The sequence below is a fragment of the Piliocolobus tephrosceles genome, chromosome 1 (assembly GCF_002776525.5).
Source record: "Piliocolobus tephrosceles isolate RC106 chromosome 1, ASM277652v3, whole genome shotgun sequence".
NCBI classification, from domain to species: domain Eukaryota; kingdom Metazoa; phylum Chordata; class Mammalia; order Primates; family Cercopithecidae; genus Piliocolobus; species Piliocolobus tephrosceles.
Window position 1 is genome coordinate 100049959 of NC_045434.1, and position 15203 is coordinate 100065161.

Sequence of the window (15203 nt, forward strand, 5' to 3'; positions counted from 1 at the left end):
CAGACAAAATTGATAAACTTCTGGAAAAACAAAAAAGGTCAAAATTGGCAAAATATTTTAATAAATCAATGAGTGTTAATATTTAAATAGTAATTGAAGATGTCCTCCTACTCCACCCCACCCTGCCCCAGAGTCTCAAACTCAGTTTTACAAGAAAGTACTGTAATAAAAAATGTCAAGGAACAGATAAGTTTATTTTATTTATTTGTTTGTTTGTTTATTTATTTATTTGAGATAGGGTCTCACTCTGTCACCCAGGCTGGAGTGCCCTGACACGATCTTGGCTCACTGCAACCTCCACCTCCCAGGTTCAAGCAATTCTCCCACCTCATCCTCCTGAGTAGCTGGGATTATAGGCATGTGCCACCACACCTGGCTACGTTTTTGTATTTTTGTAGAGACGGGGTTTCACCATGTTGGCCAGCCTGATCTCGAGCTCCTGATCTCAAGTGATCCTCCCACCTAAGCCTCTCAAAGTGCTTGGATTACAGGTGTGAGCCACCACACACAGTCAGGAGCAAATAACCTTTACCTTAAGAAGTTGTTGCAGAAAATGGTAAAAGGAGAAAGACTTTTCTTCACTTTATATGAACAGTATAACCATGATTCAGTAAATTATAGTCCCATTTGGTTTATGAGTTTTAATGCAAACATCTTAAATGAAATATTAACTTACCAAATTCCACAGTTTATGAAAAATAATATGATATGATCAAGTTAAACAATGCAAGGATGATATGATATCAACAATTTTATTAAGGTAACTTACCTTTATAATGGAGTGAAGATAAAAGGAATGTGACTATCTCAATAGATGTAGAAAAAAATCACAATAAATGTCAAAATATTTCTGGTAAAAATTACAGGCTTTAACAAGACTACAACAAACATCATGTTTAAATAGAGAAAATTTCTAAGCAGTCCCTGTAATACTGAGAACAGTGTAAGAATACTCACTATCATGACTATGAACTGTTTAATGTGTAGAGGAGGCCCTAACCAATGGGTAAACACAAAAAATAAATGAGCATAGGTATTGCAAGGAAAGAGAATACAACATTATTATTTATAGCTGACAAAATCATTTACGTAGAAAACACAATAGAATCAACAAGCAAACTAGTAGATCTAATGAGAGGGTTAACATTTCACCAACACCATAGCCTATTAGAAATGTAATAAAACATAAGATATCATTTACAGCAACTAGATATAGGAATTAATCTAACAGAATATACAAGACTTTGGTTGTGAAAATTGACAACTCCATGAAAGGGCAGAAAAGATGACCCAAAAATATGATACGGCACGTTTATGCATGGGAAAGCATTGCAAGGGTGTCAGTTCTCTCCTGTTTACAAATTTGTTGCAAGTTCATTCAAAATTCCAAAAAGAGATTTTGAGCAATTTCACATATTTATTATAAAATGTATATGGAAGAATCAAGGTCCATGAATACCTAAGTCAGTTTTGAAAAGTAAAAGAGGACATTTGTCCTACGCACCAGACACAGGGAGTAGTAGCTGTAAATTACTGTGACCCCAAATCTCGCAATGGTCCACATTTGGGGGCTCCAGTCACAATGTCTGTTAGTCTGTTCATGTTACCTCTAAGTCTAGAGCTCCTCTCTTTAAAAACTCTGAAGATAAGTCCAGTGGGGTGAAATGAATTACTACAATTTTTTGATAGGTAAGAGAAAGGGCACAGAATTTGGTACCTTTCAAACTAACCAGTTCCTAATTCACATTTTGAACTAGCAGAAAAATTCAACAAATCAATTTCAATAAACCTTAAAAACCAATTCAACAAACCTCCCTCAGCAATGTGCTTCCGGTCAATTTCTATGAACTAGGCACAGCTCTGAGCAGCACAAATTTCTACACACTGTGGAAGATACAAGGGAGACCCAACTGTGCTTTGATGGCACTTAGAACCTAATTGGGAACAGAAATCACACATAGAATATTTCAGAAATCTCCACATACATCACTGTGCAGAACCACATTAATGCTGTTGAAGTGGTCGATGCGTAAGTGGAATTAAGCAAAATCAGGGAGAAAGTGTGACTGGGGCAATGCTCACCAGGAAGTTTAAGAAAGAAAGAAGAACCAGAAGGAGAGTAGCCCAGGCTGGAGGGAGAAGGGTGCATGTGTGGGTCCAGCAGGTACAGAGAAGGTGCTGATCTGTGTGCATCTCCATCACTCCCAATCCCTCACCTTCACCTAACACAAGCAGGCTCAACAGAGAGACTGGGGCAATGTCTATCATCCTACCCAACCACATAGACAAAGGAACTAAGACCTGGAGATGGGAAAAAACGTGTTCAAAGTCACATAGCCACAGGACTGGAACTCGGGGCTTCAAACTCACAGACAAGTGTGCCCTCCTCTGTATGAAGCTGCCCCTCTGACTGCATGGTCCGAAGGAGGGTGTCAACCATGCTGTAGGGCGGTATCTTTAACAAGTCAAGGGGAAAAGGTTCAGGCTGTCCCATTCCAAGAAAGAAGAGTGAAACTGGAGAGGGCTTTGAAATTGCTCCTAGTGTATGTCTGGGAGGCAGGGATGTGGAGAGTGAACTCTGGTGCTGGTGGGCAGAACATCTTCAGTTACACAAACAGGAGAGTCTGAATTGTCCACTAGAGTTTGGTGCTCTGGACCTATGCCTGCAGAAGTGGGTCACCAGTGAGAACTGTTACTCATCTCTTTAACTTGCTTTGTCCGGCAGCCTTATCTTCAAGGCAAGACATCCACATAATCGCTGTTACTGTTCTTTGGAGGGGAAAAAAAGCAGAAGACCAGCCATGAGACCACACCCAGAAGTCATATCAAACAACCCCACTCAAAGGAAAGAAGACCCCTCCCCAGGCACAGACCCAATTTGATGCCACCTCAAAATTATATCTTCAAAGGCTGGGGTACTACAGGGAGCCCTCCTAACGAAACAGGGGATCCCTTTATAAGCCAAGCCTCAGAGATTCCAGCACAAGTGTCTCCATTCACCAGTGAGAAACCTGCGCCTCCCTTGGAGTGAGAACATCTGAAGCTTGTTCTAAGAAAGCAACAGGAATGGGAGGAAGAGGTTGATGGGGAAGATTTCCTCTTTGGTAGCTGAGAATTTTGGAGCCCGCTGTGTCAGCACTGACCTGGTATGGAGAGTTGGTGGAGTAAGATTCATGCCCAGGTCTTGGGGAAGATTTCTGAGGGTTCTCCTCCTGGGATTTGTGATTCTTTTCTCATTGTTGAGACAAGTACTACCACCACCCCAACCAGTCCCAGCAACTCATCTGGGTTTGCCTAAGGGCTGCAGCACAGATACATTCCTGGGTTTCTAGATCTGCCACATTTTATACTTTTTATTCCATAAATTTTTGGGGGCGGGGGGGTGGGAAGTAGCTGTGGGACTACATCTGCAGCTGGACCTATAGAAAGTGATTTTTTTGTGTGTGTCCATGAGTACACACTGCCCTTCATGGGGACTGGGGGGACAGGGACACAATGGTAGGGAAGAGAGTTGTATTTTATGCTTAGTCTTGCTGGGGAGATGAGAAGCCAGCTATGGCAGCCTAAAGGGTGACTTTGCTGCAGACAGAGTAGAATGGCATGGAGTGAGCGCAGGCTCCCGGAGAACTCTCTGTCCTCTGTCCCTCTCCCTAGGGAGGACATCTGATCTCATCCCATCACCTGCCACTGATAACTGCAGTCCCTTTCACTGAGAATATAACCACACATTCCAACATGGGAAAACAGGATTAAGCCTTAAGTGTTTCTGGAAGTCTGAGTTAAATTCAAACCACATTGCAACTGATAATAAATTATTTCCTGAGAGCAGATTTCAAGGGTGTGGGTAAGGAAGAGTAGCTGCTCGTGATATAATTTGAGAGGCTTCAGCGGGGATTCTCTGCACTCAGATTTACTGACCATCTCTCATTTTCCACCGTGGCTTAATACCTTTAAAAATGTATCTGACATAATTTGACACCCAGCGCTTTATAAATGAATGCTTAGCAAATATTGAGCAAAATGTAACAGTATAAGCTTTGGGGAGGGGTTGAAGGGCTAAAGTGATTTTTTCATTTGAAAACCTGCCCATTTGCCCGTTTATTCTCAAACTTGAATCGTCTGCATAAGGTCACAGAATGAATTTGAAGTCAGCTGTCTGCCCAGGAACCACTCTTGCTATCCTGGCTGCAAACACAGCAAGCTCTATGTCTTGGCCCTCAGGGACTAAAAGACACCACTTCTCAACAAAATGGAAATTGCTCTTAGTAGGATGAAGCTTTTTTGAGATAATGTCATAGAAAAGAGCATTTATCTGTATTGACTTTACAAAGGCATTGGTGGAAATAGGATTAAGATTCCTTTCTGAGCCACATGTGAGAGATTTTACCATAAATGTTTCCAACTCTAATTTCAATCCTCTCCATCTCAAGCTGGGGCTGGTTCTCTTTATTGGCTTTAAAAGGTGGACCACCATCCCCTGATTTGGTTTTTCAAATTTGGAGATCAGTTCCTTTAGGCTTGGAAAGACCTGTTTTGGAGAACCTTCTGCCGTCTGCAAAAATACAAGAAAGGAGATCACTCATTATCATGCAATTGCGTGTGAAATGTGACACTTCTCAAAGCAGTCGTTTTTTCGGGGCTGCCCCTATGAGCTGAAAAACTGAAAACACGAGTGGCGGGAGCTCACACCACTTCTGGTTCACAGAAACTCTCATTTCTTTTTTTTTTTTTTTTTGAGATGGAGTCTCGCTGTGTCTCCCAGACTGGAGTGCAGTGGCACGATCTTGGCTCACTGCAAGCTCCACCTCCCAGGTTCACGCCATTCTCCTGCCTCAGCCTCCCGAGTAGCTGGGACTACAGGCGCCCGCCACCACGCCCAGCTAATTTTTTGTATTTTTAGTAGAGACGGAGTTTCACCATGTTAGCCAGGATGGTCTCGATCTCCTGACCTTGTGATCCACCCGCCTCAGCCTCCCAAAGTGCTGGGATTACAGGCGTGAGCCACCATGCCCAGCCAGAAACTCTCATTTCTAAGACCAACCTCTGACTTGAGCCACTCTTAGTAAAGAGGATTTGCAGTCAAGGGATCCCAGTGCAGTCCATAGTATCGAGTGAACCCCTTCCTTGGCAAGTTTATCTGGGGCAGTACTCGCAGATACACTGTGAAGGGTAACCCTACAAGAGCTTATGTCTGTACCCTGCAGGCAGGCTTTGCTATCTTAGGGGGCTATCGGAAGTGGACTTCTGATAGGAATGCAAAAACGCAATTAAAAAAAAAAATTCCAACTGTTATTTTAAGTTCAGGGGTACATGTGCAGGATGTGCAGGTTCGTTACATAGGTAAACATGTGCTGTGGTGGTTTACTGCACAGATCATCCCATCACCCAGGTATTAAGCCCAGCATTCACTAGCTATACTTCCTGATTCTCTCCCTCCTCCCACCCTGAGCCCTCCAACAGACCCCAGCGTGTGTTGTTCTCTGTGTGTCCATGTGTTCTTATCATTCAGCTCCCACTTACAAGTGAGAACATGCGGTATTTGGTTTTCTGTTCCTGCATTAGTTTGCTAAAGGTAATGGCCTCCATCTCCATCCACGTCCCTGCAAAGGACATGATTTCATTCTTTTTTGACCTAAGCTTCTTTCTGACCCCCATGTGAGAGATTTTATCATACATGTTTCCAACTCTAATTTCGATCCTCTCCATCTCAAGCTGGGGCTGGTTCTCTTTATTGGCTTTAAAAGGTGAACCACCAGCCTCTGATTTGGTTTTTCAAATTTGGAGATCAGTTAGGCTGCTTAGTATTCCATGGTGTATATATACCACATTTTCTTTATCCAGTCTATCACCGATCGACATTTAGGTTGATTCCACGTCTTTAAAATATGCAATTTGTGTACTTGATGAATTTAAAATATGCAATTTGTATACTTGATGAATTCAGAATCTCCATGTGAGTAAAACAAAACCAAAAAAGTCCCAATGTAAATAGAAAGTGGGAATGGCAACACAACTCAGTTAAGTTATAAATGATTGTTTTCGGTTTATCAGCTATACACCAAGTACTTTTTTTTGAGACAGAGTCTCACTCTGTCATCCAGGCTGGAGTGCAGTGGTGCGATCGTGGTTCACTGCAAATTCCGCCTCCTGGGTTCATGCTATTCTCCTGCCTCAGCCTCCTGAGTAGCTGGGACTACAGGTGCCCGCCGCCACACCCAGCTAATTTTTTTTGTTTGTTTGTTTTGTATTTTTAGTAGAGACAGGGTTTCACCATGTTAACCAGGTTGGTCTCAATCTCCTGACCTTGTTATCTGCCCGCCTCAGCCTCCCAAAGTGTTGCGATTACAGGCATGAGCCACTGCGCCCGGCCCACCAAGTACTATTTTCTAATATAACCTTTTAGAAATAATTTTAAACTAAAAAGAATTTTCTGGCTAGGCACAGTGGCTCATGCCTGTAATCCCAGCCCTTTAGGAAGCCAAGGTGGGTGGATCACTTGAGGTCAGGAGTTCGAGACCAGCCTGGTCAACATGGCAAAATCCCATCTCTACTAAAAATACAAAAAAATTAGCTGGGCGTGGTGGCAGATGCCTGTAATCCCAGCTACTCGGGAGACTGAGGCAGGAGAATCGCTTAAACCAGGACATGGATGTTGCAGTGAGCCAAGATCACATCACTGCACTCCAGTCTGGGTGACAGCAAGACTCTGTCTTACACACCAACACACACACAGATTTTCTTCCTCTGCTCTTGTGTATTTGGTTTTCTTGATCATCACTGTGGTTTTCATATGGCCGCTATGTCAGACTAGAGAAGGGGGTGGCGATCAGGAGGTTTTCTGACATGCAGCCTGATTAACCTCTGTATTAGAGGCACAGGCTGACATCAAAGTCATCTGCAAGGAGGTTCCTTTAATGCAGTCACTTCAGCAAAAGGCATCATGACTGCAAGCTTCTGAGCACAGAGCTGCTCCCCAGTGAAATGCCTCTTTGTGTCTGAGTTACAAATGATTCGGATTTCTCTCTCTATTTTGTCCACACAAGAGACAAAACAGGGTACTGAGGAACTATCCAGAATTTCCCAAAGAATAAACAGGAAAAAAATGTTTTAAAATAAGTTGCTTTTTATAAGTCATTTTATCTTGAAATTATTTCAGACATAGCAAAGCTGCAAAAATAGTTTTTAAAAATTACCATATATTGCACCCACCCCCAAATGTTAACATTTTATTATATTTGCTTTTTATTCTCTTTCCAAATATATACACATATATTGTGCATGTATATATGCACACATATATAAGCCATTTTCACAGTTAATTTGCAGACATGATATCCCTTTAAATACTTCACAGTATTTCTTTAAATGTAAGGATATTACATAACCATACTACAATGATTAAAATCAGGAAATTAACCTTGATACGGTACTGTTTGTTAATCTTATCCAAAATTTAAATTTATTCAATTTTTGCCAGCTGCCTCAATATCATCCTCTGTAGCAAAAGAAAAATAACGTAAGTGAAGTGTTTGGGGATCATTTTAAATTCTAGTCTCTTTCAGATATTCAGAGTAAACATTAATATACTGAAGATTCTTAGAAATCTGTAGTCCCCTTAACCTTATATATAAGTGTTTGAGAAAGATTATTTCAGGATTCTCTGTTAGCAATTACAATTCAATTATGTTTATTATACTCTACTTCTTAAGCCAGAGAACTAAATTTAAAATAAGCAAAGTGTTTTTCTTCTTAGCTCTCAGTAAACCATAAAAATTAAACCCTAAGACTTTCAGCTATCTGATGCTTCCCACTATATTTTCATACAGCTACTGGGCACACTTGACTTCTTAAACACTCCGACCTCTTTCCACCGTCCCTTTCTAGTTCCATCCTGCATCATTGCTGAGTCTTCTAATTCAACGGAGGTTTTGCCTGGAGTCCAAGCTGGTGCATTTGACCAGTGGAGGAGCCACAGTGGAATAACTGAGGGTTATTCAAAAGTAGAACCCAGCCGGGGGCGGTGGCTCACGTCTGTAATCCCAGCACTTTCGGAGGCCGAGGTGGGCAGATCACGAGGTCAGGAGATTGAGACCATCCTGTCTAACAGGGTGAAACCCCGTCTCTACTGAAAATACAAAAATTAGCTGCGGTGATGGCGTGCGTCTGTAGTCCCAGATACTGGGTGGCTGGGGGAGTGTGGGGGCTGAGGCAGGAGAATCGCTTGACCCCAGGAGGCGGATGTTGCAGTGAGCCCAGATCGCGCCAATGCACTCCAGCCTGGGCAACAGAGTGAGACTCCCTCTAAACAAAACAACAACAAAAAAGTAGACTCCAAGCCCGGAACCTTCCTATTTCTCTTCAGGGAAAAACCAGGTTAACTCGATCTGACTCTCATCTCTGCATTGTGCTTTCCTTTTTAGAATGCTTTCATACAGTCATGGCTCAGGTAAAACACATGTTCCCAGGTTCTTCTCCCCCAACTTTTTTGTTGCTGTTGTTGCCGTCCTTTTTTGTTCTTACCTGTATCCTGTAATACCCATGTTTCTCTCTGAAGATTCGGTACGTGTAGACAATATTTTTAAACCTGTGGGAAAAAAATGACTGTTTGAATCATAATGTTCTATGCAAAAAAGGTAACATCTATCGTTATATTTCATATGCAATACTTTGTTAATCTTCAATCCTCCTAAAAAAACTCTTTCTTTTTTTAGACGGAGTATCACTCTGTCGCCCAGGCTGGAGTGCAGTGGTGTGATCTCGGCTCCCTGCAACCTCCACCTCCTGGGTTCAAGCGATTCTCCTGCCTCAGGCTCCTGCATAGCTGGGATTACAGGCACTCACCATCATGCCCATTAGAATGGCTATTATCAAAAAAGACAAAGGATATAGAGAAAGGGAAACCCTTGTACAATGCTGATGGTAAATTAGTATAGCCATATGAAAAACAGTACGGAGGTTCCTCAAAAAATTAAAAATAGAATTACTGCCAGGGGCGGTGGCTCACGCCTGTAATCCCAAAACTTTGGGAGGCTGAGGTGGGCAGATCACGAGGTCAGGAGCTCCAGACCAGCCTGGCCAACATGGTGAAACTCCGTCTCTACTAAAAATACAAAAATTAACTGGGTGTGGTGGCATGTGCCTGTAATCCCAGCTACTCGAGAGGCTGAGGCACGAGAATCGCTTGAACCCAGGAGGTGGAGGTTGCAGTGAGCGAAGATCGTGCCACTGCACTCCAGCCTGGGCGACAGAGCGAGACTCTGTCTAAAAAAAAATGTATATATGTATATCTATGTGTGTGTGTGTATATATATATGTAATTACTATATAACCTCACTACTGTGTATATAACTGTGTATATATCCAGTGGAAATGAATCTAGTATGTTGAAGAAATATCTGTACTCCCACTTCCATTGCAGCATTAGTCACAATAGCCAAGACATGGAATCAACCTAAGTTGATTAATAGATGAATGAAGAAAGTTACACACACACACACACACACACACAAAATGGAATATTATTCAGCCATAGAAAAATAAAATCCTGTTACTTGCAACAACATGGATAAATCTGGAGGATGTTATCCTAAGTGAAATAAGCCAGGCACAGAAAGAAAAATACCACATGGTCTCACTCATATGTGGCATCTAAAAAAAGTTGATCTCATAAAACTGAAGAGTAGAATGGTGGTTCTCAGGCACTGATAGTGAGAGGGAGAGGACTGGGTAGATATTGATCAAAGAATACAAAATTTCAGTTAGATCTATTGTACAACATGATGACTATAGTTAATAACCATATATTCTTAGGCAGGGCACAGTGGCTCAGGCCTGTAATCCCAGCACTTTGGGAGGCCGAGGTAGGTGGATCACCTGAGGTCAGGAATTCAAGACCAGCCTGGCCAACATGGTGAAACCCTGTCTCTACTAAAAATACAAAAGTTTGCTGGGTGTGGTGGCACATGCCTGTAATCCCAGGTACTCAGGCAGCTGAGACAGGAGAATTGCTTGAATGCAGGAGGTGGAGGTTGCAGTGAGCCGAGATGGTGCCACTGCACTCCAGCCTAGGCGACAGAGTGAGACTCCATCTCAAAAAAATAAAACAAAATAATAACCATATATCATATTTTTGAAAAATGCTGAGAAGAGATTTTAAGTTTTCTCACTATAAAAATGATAACTTGATGAGGTAATGCGTATGTTAATTGGCTAGATTTAGTCATTCCATGACGTATATGTATTTTAAAACATCACATTGCACACAATAAGTACATGCAATTTTATCTATCAAATAAAATAAAGTGAATTAGATCGTATAATTTAAATATGTACAGTTTATTTTACTTAAAGTAGATGTTAGTTAAGTCTTTGAAAATAAAAAAGTAAAATCTGCTGTTGAACCTCAATAAAAAAAGAAAATACACGAATGGCAAATAAGCACTCGTAAAAATACTCAGTATCATTAGTCATTAGTGAAATGCAAATTCAACTCACAATAAGATATCACTACACACTTACTAATACAGTTAAAATGTAAAAGACTGACTGTTCCACATGTTGGTAAGGATGTGGAGCAATCAGAACTCATGTAATGCCCATAGGAATGGTGAGATAGCATGATCACTTTGGAAAACAGTTTGGCAGTTTCTTAAGAAAAGATAAGCCTCCACAGAACACACAACTTAGCTGTTCTAATCCTGATTATTTACCCAGGAGAAATGAAAGCATATGCCCACACAAGGACTTAGTCATAAATATTCATAGCAACTTTAGTTGTAATAGTTATAAATGAGTAAGTAATCTGGGATGCATCCCTATAATGGAGCACTATTCAGCAATGCAAAAGGATGAACTATTGATGCATGCAACAACATAGATGGATCTCAAAATAATTATTCCAAATAAAAGAAGTCAGACAAAAACGACTATATACTCTATGATTTGATTTATATTAAATTCTGGAGAAACACACATTAATCTATAGTGCCAGAAAGCCCATCGCGGTGGCCTGGAGTCTGGGCATAGGTGGGAGGTATGGTAACGAGAAATTACAAAGGGGTGCAAGGGAAGTTTTGGAGGTGATAGAGTCTCGCTCTGTCGCCCAGGCTGGAGTGCAGTGGCCGGATCTCAGCTCACTGCAAGCTCCGCCTCCCGGGTTTAGGCCATTCTCCTGCCTCAGCCTCCCGAGTAGCTGGGACTACAGGCGCTCGCCACCTCACCTGGCTAGTTTTTTGTATTTTTTAGTAGAGACGGGGTTTCACCAGGTTAGCCAGGATGGTCTTGATCTCCTGACCTCGTGATCCGCCCGTCTCGGCCTCCCAAAGTGCTGGGATTACAGGCTTGAGCCACAGCACCCGGCCTGGTCGCGTTAGTTTCATAGGTGTACATACATATGTCAAAATCCATCAAATTGTACACTTTTTGTTTTATGTCAATGATACCTCAATAAAACTGTAAGATATATTCATGGCATTAAAAGGTAGATGAATATAATTTATCTTTCCAATATATAAACTAAATTTTAATTCCTTATACACATATGCTTTTGGTGTTTTCATGATTGGTTTTTGGCATCAGATAGAAAAAGTCCTATTTTTGCAGTTATATTCTCAAGAAATATGTGGTGTCTTGATTCTCAGTGTGAGACTGATACCCAGTGGACCCTACCTTTTTGTTTATTCTATGGAAATCATTGTCATCATTTATGAGAAATACACTGGGCTTATAAAAATCATTTAAAAATCTTAGGCATTAATTTCTCAGTTGAGGTTCGAAAAGGCTGGAATACAGGGCCTCTAAGTTTTCCCATATCTTTGAATTGTTTTACTCCATCTATTTAGCTTTCAAGCTGTGCACGGATCTCTGAGTCCTTGCTCAGTGCATGAACAGTCCACAGATTAGCATAGTCTCATGTTGTGGCCATTGTTGTGGGGAAAGTTGTTTGTGTTCGAGTTTTTATTTTAACTAACCTTCAAAAGATCAGTTGAAGGAAATGGAATCAACTGCACCCGATAATATCAACAATGTGTTCTGCATTTTTCCGTGCCATGATGCAAGTGGGGAACCCAAGTCAATAAAAAAATATTTTAAGAATTTTGACTTCTGGCCTTATCACGGCTCCTGATCTCAGTGTATGTTGGTGCAACCTTTTGTGGTACTAATTTGTCAGTGTGCTTGAAGATTTCTAAACATCTAGGATTTTATCCTAACTAGAGAGTGAGGCAAACTTTCACAGATGTAAGTACAAAAATGTTAATCATTCCAAATTACACTGAATCCACTGGACTAAATTGGAAATGAAAATTGAAAATAATCTAATGTATGATATTTATACATTATGATATTTCAAATCAATAAAATACTAAGCAGTCATAAAGGGATGACCTGCTTTCCTTGATGGGGAAGGATACCTACAATTATGGAAAAAACAGATTGCAAGCGATCATGTATAATGAACCATTTATGTACATTTATTGGCTTATAGATGCAAAGAGAAAAGCCTGGAGAGATGTATGGCAAAATATTAAAAATGGTGATTTCAGAGTGGTGAGACTGATACAATTTCTCTTTTGTTTTTTATACCTTTCTCTATATTTGATTTTTCTAAAATGAACTTTCATTAGCTTGATAAACCACCACAACAAAATGGATCATTTCTTTTCTTTCTGTTCTCTACTATCCTTCCCAAAGTCTCAGAATCTGAGACTCATAAGTGACTCTCAAGGCAATAGATAGACATTGTCATTATTCTTCTTAATGAGAGCGCACAGTAGTTTAGGGCTCAGGTCTTCCTCACCTGAAGCCTTCCTATGGCTTTGCAACATCTTCCTTTTCTTCACACCTACAGATAAACCCTTTGTGCCTCCTAATACCTACTCCATTTAATTCTACTGATGATAAAGGCCGACTTAGTTTAGACACTCACAAAGTCACACTACACGGACAAATTTTACACACTGGAGTTTTCTAGACACTCTATTGTATTGTAAGATCAGAAAACATTTCCTGTCCACAGTTACCACATAGCTTTCTGGTTAGTGATATATGCTCCTATGTCAGCTCTCTCTGTGACTTCCTTCCTTTATTTCTAACCTTCCTCACAGTATTTTCATCACTAGATATTTAGCTTTGTGAAAGTGCTAAAGTATCGGGGGAACCAGCCTCCAATATTTCAATGTAGGTTCTTTTCTATTTTCCCTAAGTGTTGGCCTGTCTGAGAAATAAAGGAAAAGAGTGGAAAAGAGTACAAAAGAGAGAAATTTTAAAGCTGGGTGTGAGATACCCATTTTAATGCAGCAGAGAAGAAGGGGACACTGCATATCAGAGTCCACTCCCAAGCCCTAGGTGCTAGGTCCGCTGCTTGGGCATTTTATAACACAGATCCTAGGTGAATACCTGAAACATATTTCAGTGAAGCTCTTACATTGGTAAGAGATGGAACATAATAATGTGTTAGCAATTTGGCTCTAGGCAAGTTATTAAACAAGAAGTTACAGTTTATTTTCTCACAAAGTAGTGATCATGTCACCTACTGCAAAGGGATTGCAAAGGACAAATAAGATAATGCATGTACCATGCTTAGCAAAATGTTTGGCTCATAGAAAACACCTACATGGTAACATTTTTTCTGTGTCAGTGAAGACAAGCAGGCTAACACTTGTATCATAATAGTAATTCTTGCTTTGCTTGCAAAGGGTTGTATCTTGAAGCATGAATGGTTGATGCGACCTCTTCAGAGAAAACTTTCCTGTACCCACTCCCTGTCATATGACTCTGTTTCATTTTCATCATATTTTCTCCTCTTACTGAAATGAACTTCATGAGGGCAGAAACATTGCCAGTAGTATTTATCACTGTATTACCAGTGCTTAGGACCACGCATGGAACATAATAAGTGCTCAATATATGCTTGTTGAATGAATGAAGGTTCCACTCAGTCTCCTAAAGTCTCAGCTCCAATATCTGGTTCTCCCCTTTTTGCTGTCAGCTCTGCAGTGCCCTAATGATAGTCCAATCATCACAATTATCATGTGCATCACAGTGTCTATTTACTTCTTTATTTTCCCCACTAGGCTCTGAGCTGTGTTGAAGGCATCAACCGAGTGTCTAGCACACTGACGTATGAGAGAATTCAAATATCTGTTGAACAACTAGAATTTAATAGTCCATACTTATCTGTGTGATAATAAGTTTTTACAAGGCCCTATGAGGAGGTAGCTTCAGGGGTCACTTGACCTGAGCCTTAAGCCTGAGGATGAATGAAATTTTGTTTGCCTTTCAATGACATGCATAGGAAGGCGGGTGAGACCTGATTATGTGCGGGGCTTAACAAATATTTATTTTTGCCTCTCCACTTGATTTATTTTCATTTTTTAGCATTTCTCTTCTTTTCTTTTTTTCTTTTTCTTTTTCTTTTTTCTTTTTTTTTTGAGATGGAGTCTTGCTCTGTAACCTGGCTGGAGTGCAGTGATGCGATCTTGGCTCACTGCAACCTCCGCCTCCTGGGTTCAAGCAATTCTCCTGCCTCAGCCTCCTGAGTAGCTGGGACTACAGGCTTGTGCCACCACACCCAGCTAATTTTTGTATTTTTAGTAGAGACAGAGTTTCACCATGTTGGCCAGGATGGTCTCGATCTCTTGACCTGGTGATCCGCCCACCTCAGCCTCCCAAAGTACTGGGAATACAGGTGTGAGCCACCACGCCTGGCCCATTTTTTAGCATTTCTTAGTGACCTTTGCTTTAGATGAATACGCAAGATGGGCTGATGCACCACAGAACAGCTGAGAATAAATATCAATTTTCAAAGAGAATCCCAATATAGGCTGGGTGCAGTGGCTCATGTCTGTAATCCCAGAACTTTGGGAGGCTGAGGTGGGTGGATCACTGGAGCCCAGGAGCTCAAAATCAGCCTGGGTGACATAGCGAGACCCCATGTCTACAAAAAATTTAAACATTAACCAGGCATGGTAGTGTGCACCTGTAGTCCCAGACACTCAGGGGGTCTGATACAGGAGAATCTCTTGAACTCAGAAGGTTGAGGTTGCAGTGAGCTATGATCACACCACTGTGCTCCAGCCTGGGAGTTGGAGCGAGACACTGTCTAAAAAGAATAAAGAAGGAAAGAAGAAAGAAAGAAAGAAGGAAGGAAGGAAAGAAAGAAAGAAAGAAAGAAAGAAAGAAAGAAAGAAAGAAAGAAAGAAAGA

General features: G+C 41.0%; 1 protein-coding gene across 1 annotated transcript in view; it reads right to left on the reverse strand.

The window, feature by feature from the left end:
- Positions 1-731: 731 nt before the first annotated feature.
- Positions 732-15203, reverse strand: part of SH2D1B (SH2 domain containing 1B) — a 17575-nt gene continuing 3103 nt past the window's right edge. The window contains exons 2-4 of the mRNA XM_023190362.2: positions 8521-8584; positions 4388-4552; positions 732-2769 (exon numbers count right to left, since the gene is read on the reverse strand). Coding sequence (XP_023046130.1) covers positions 2734-2769; positions 4388-4552; positions 8521-8584 — 265 coding nt within the window. The 3' untranslated portion in view covers positions 732-2733. The remainder of the gene's footprint in view (positions 2770-4387; positions 4553-8520; positions 8585-15203) is intronic.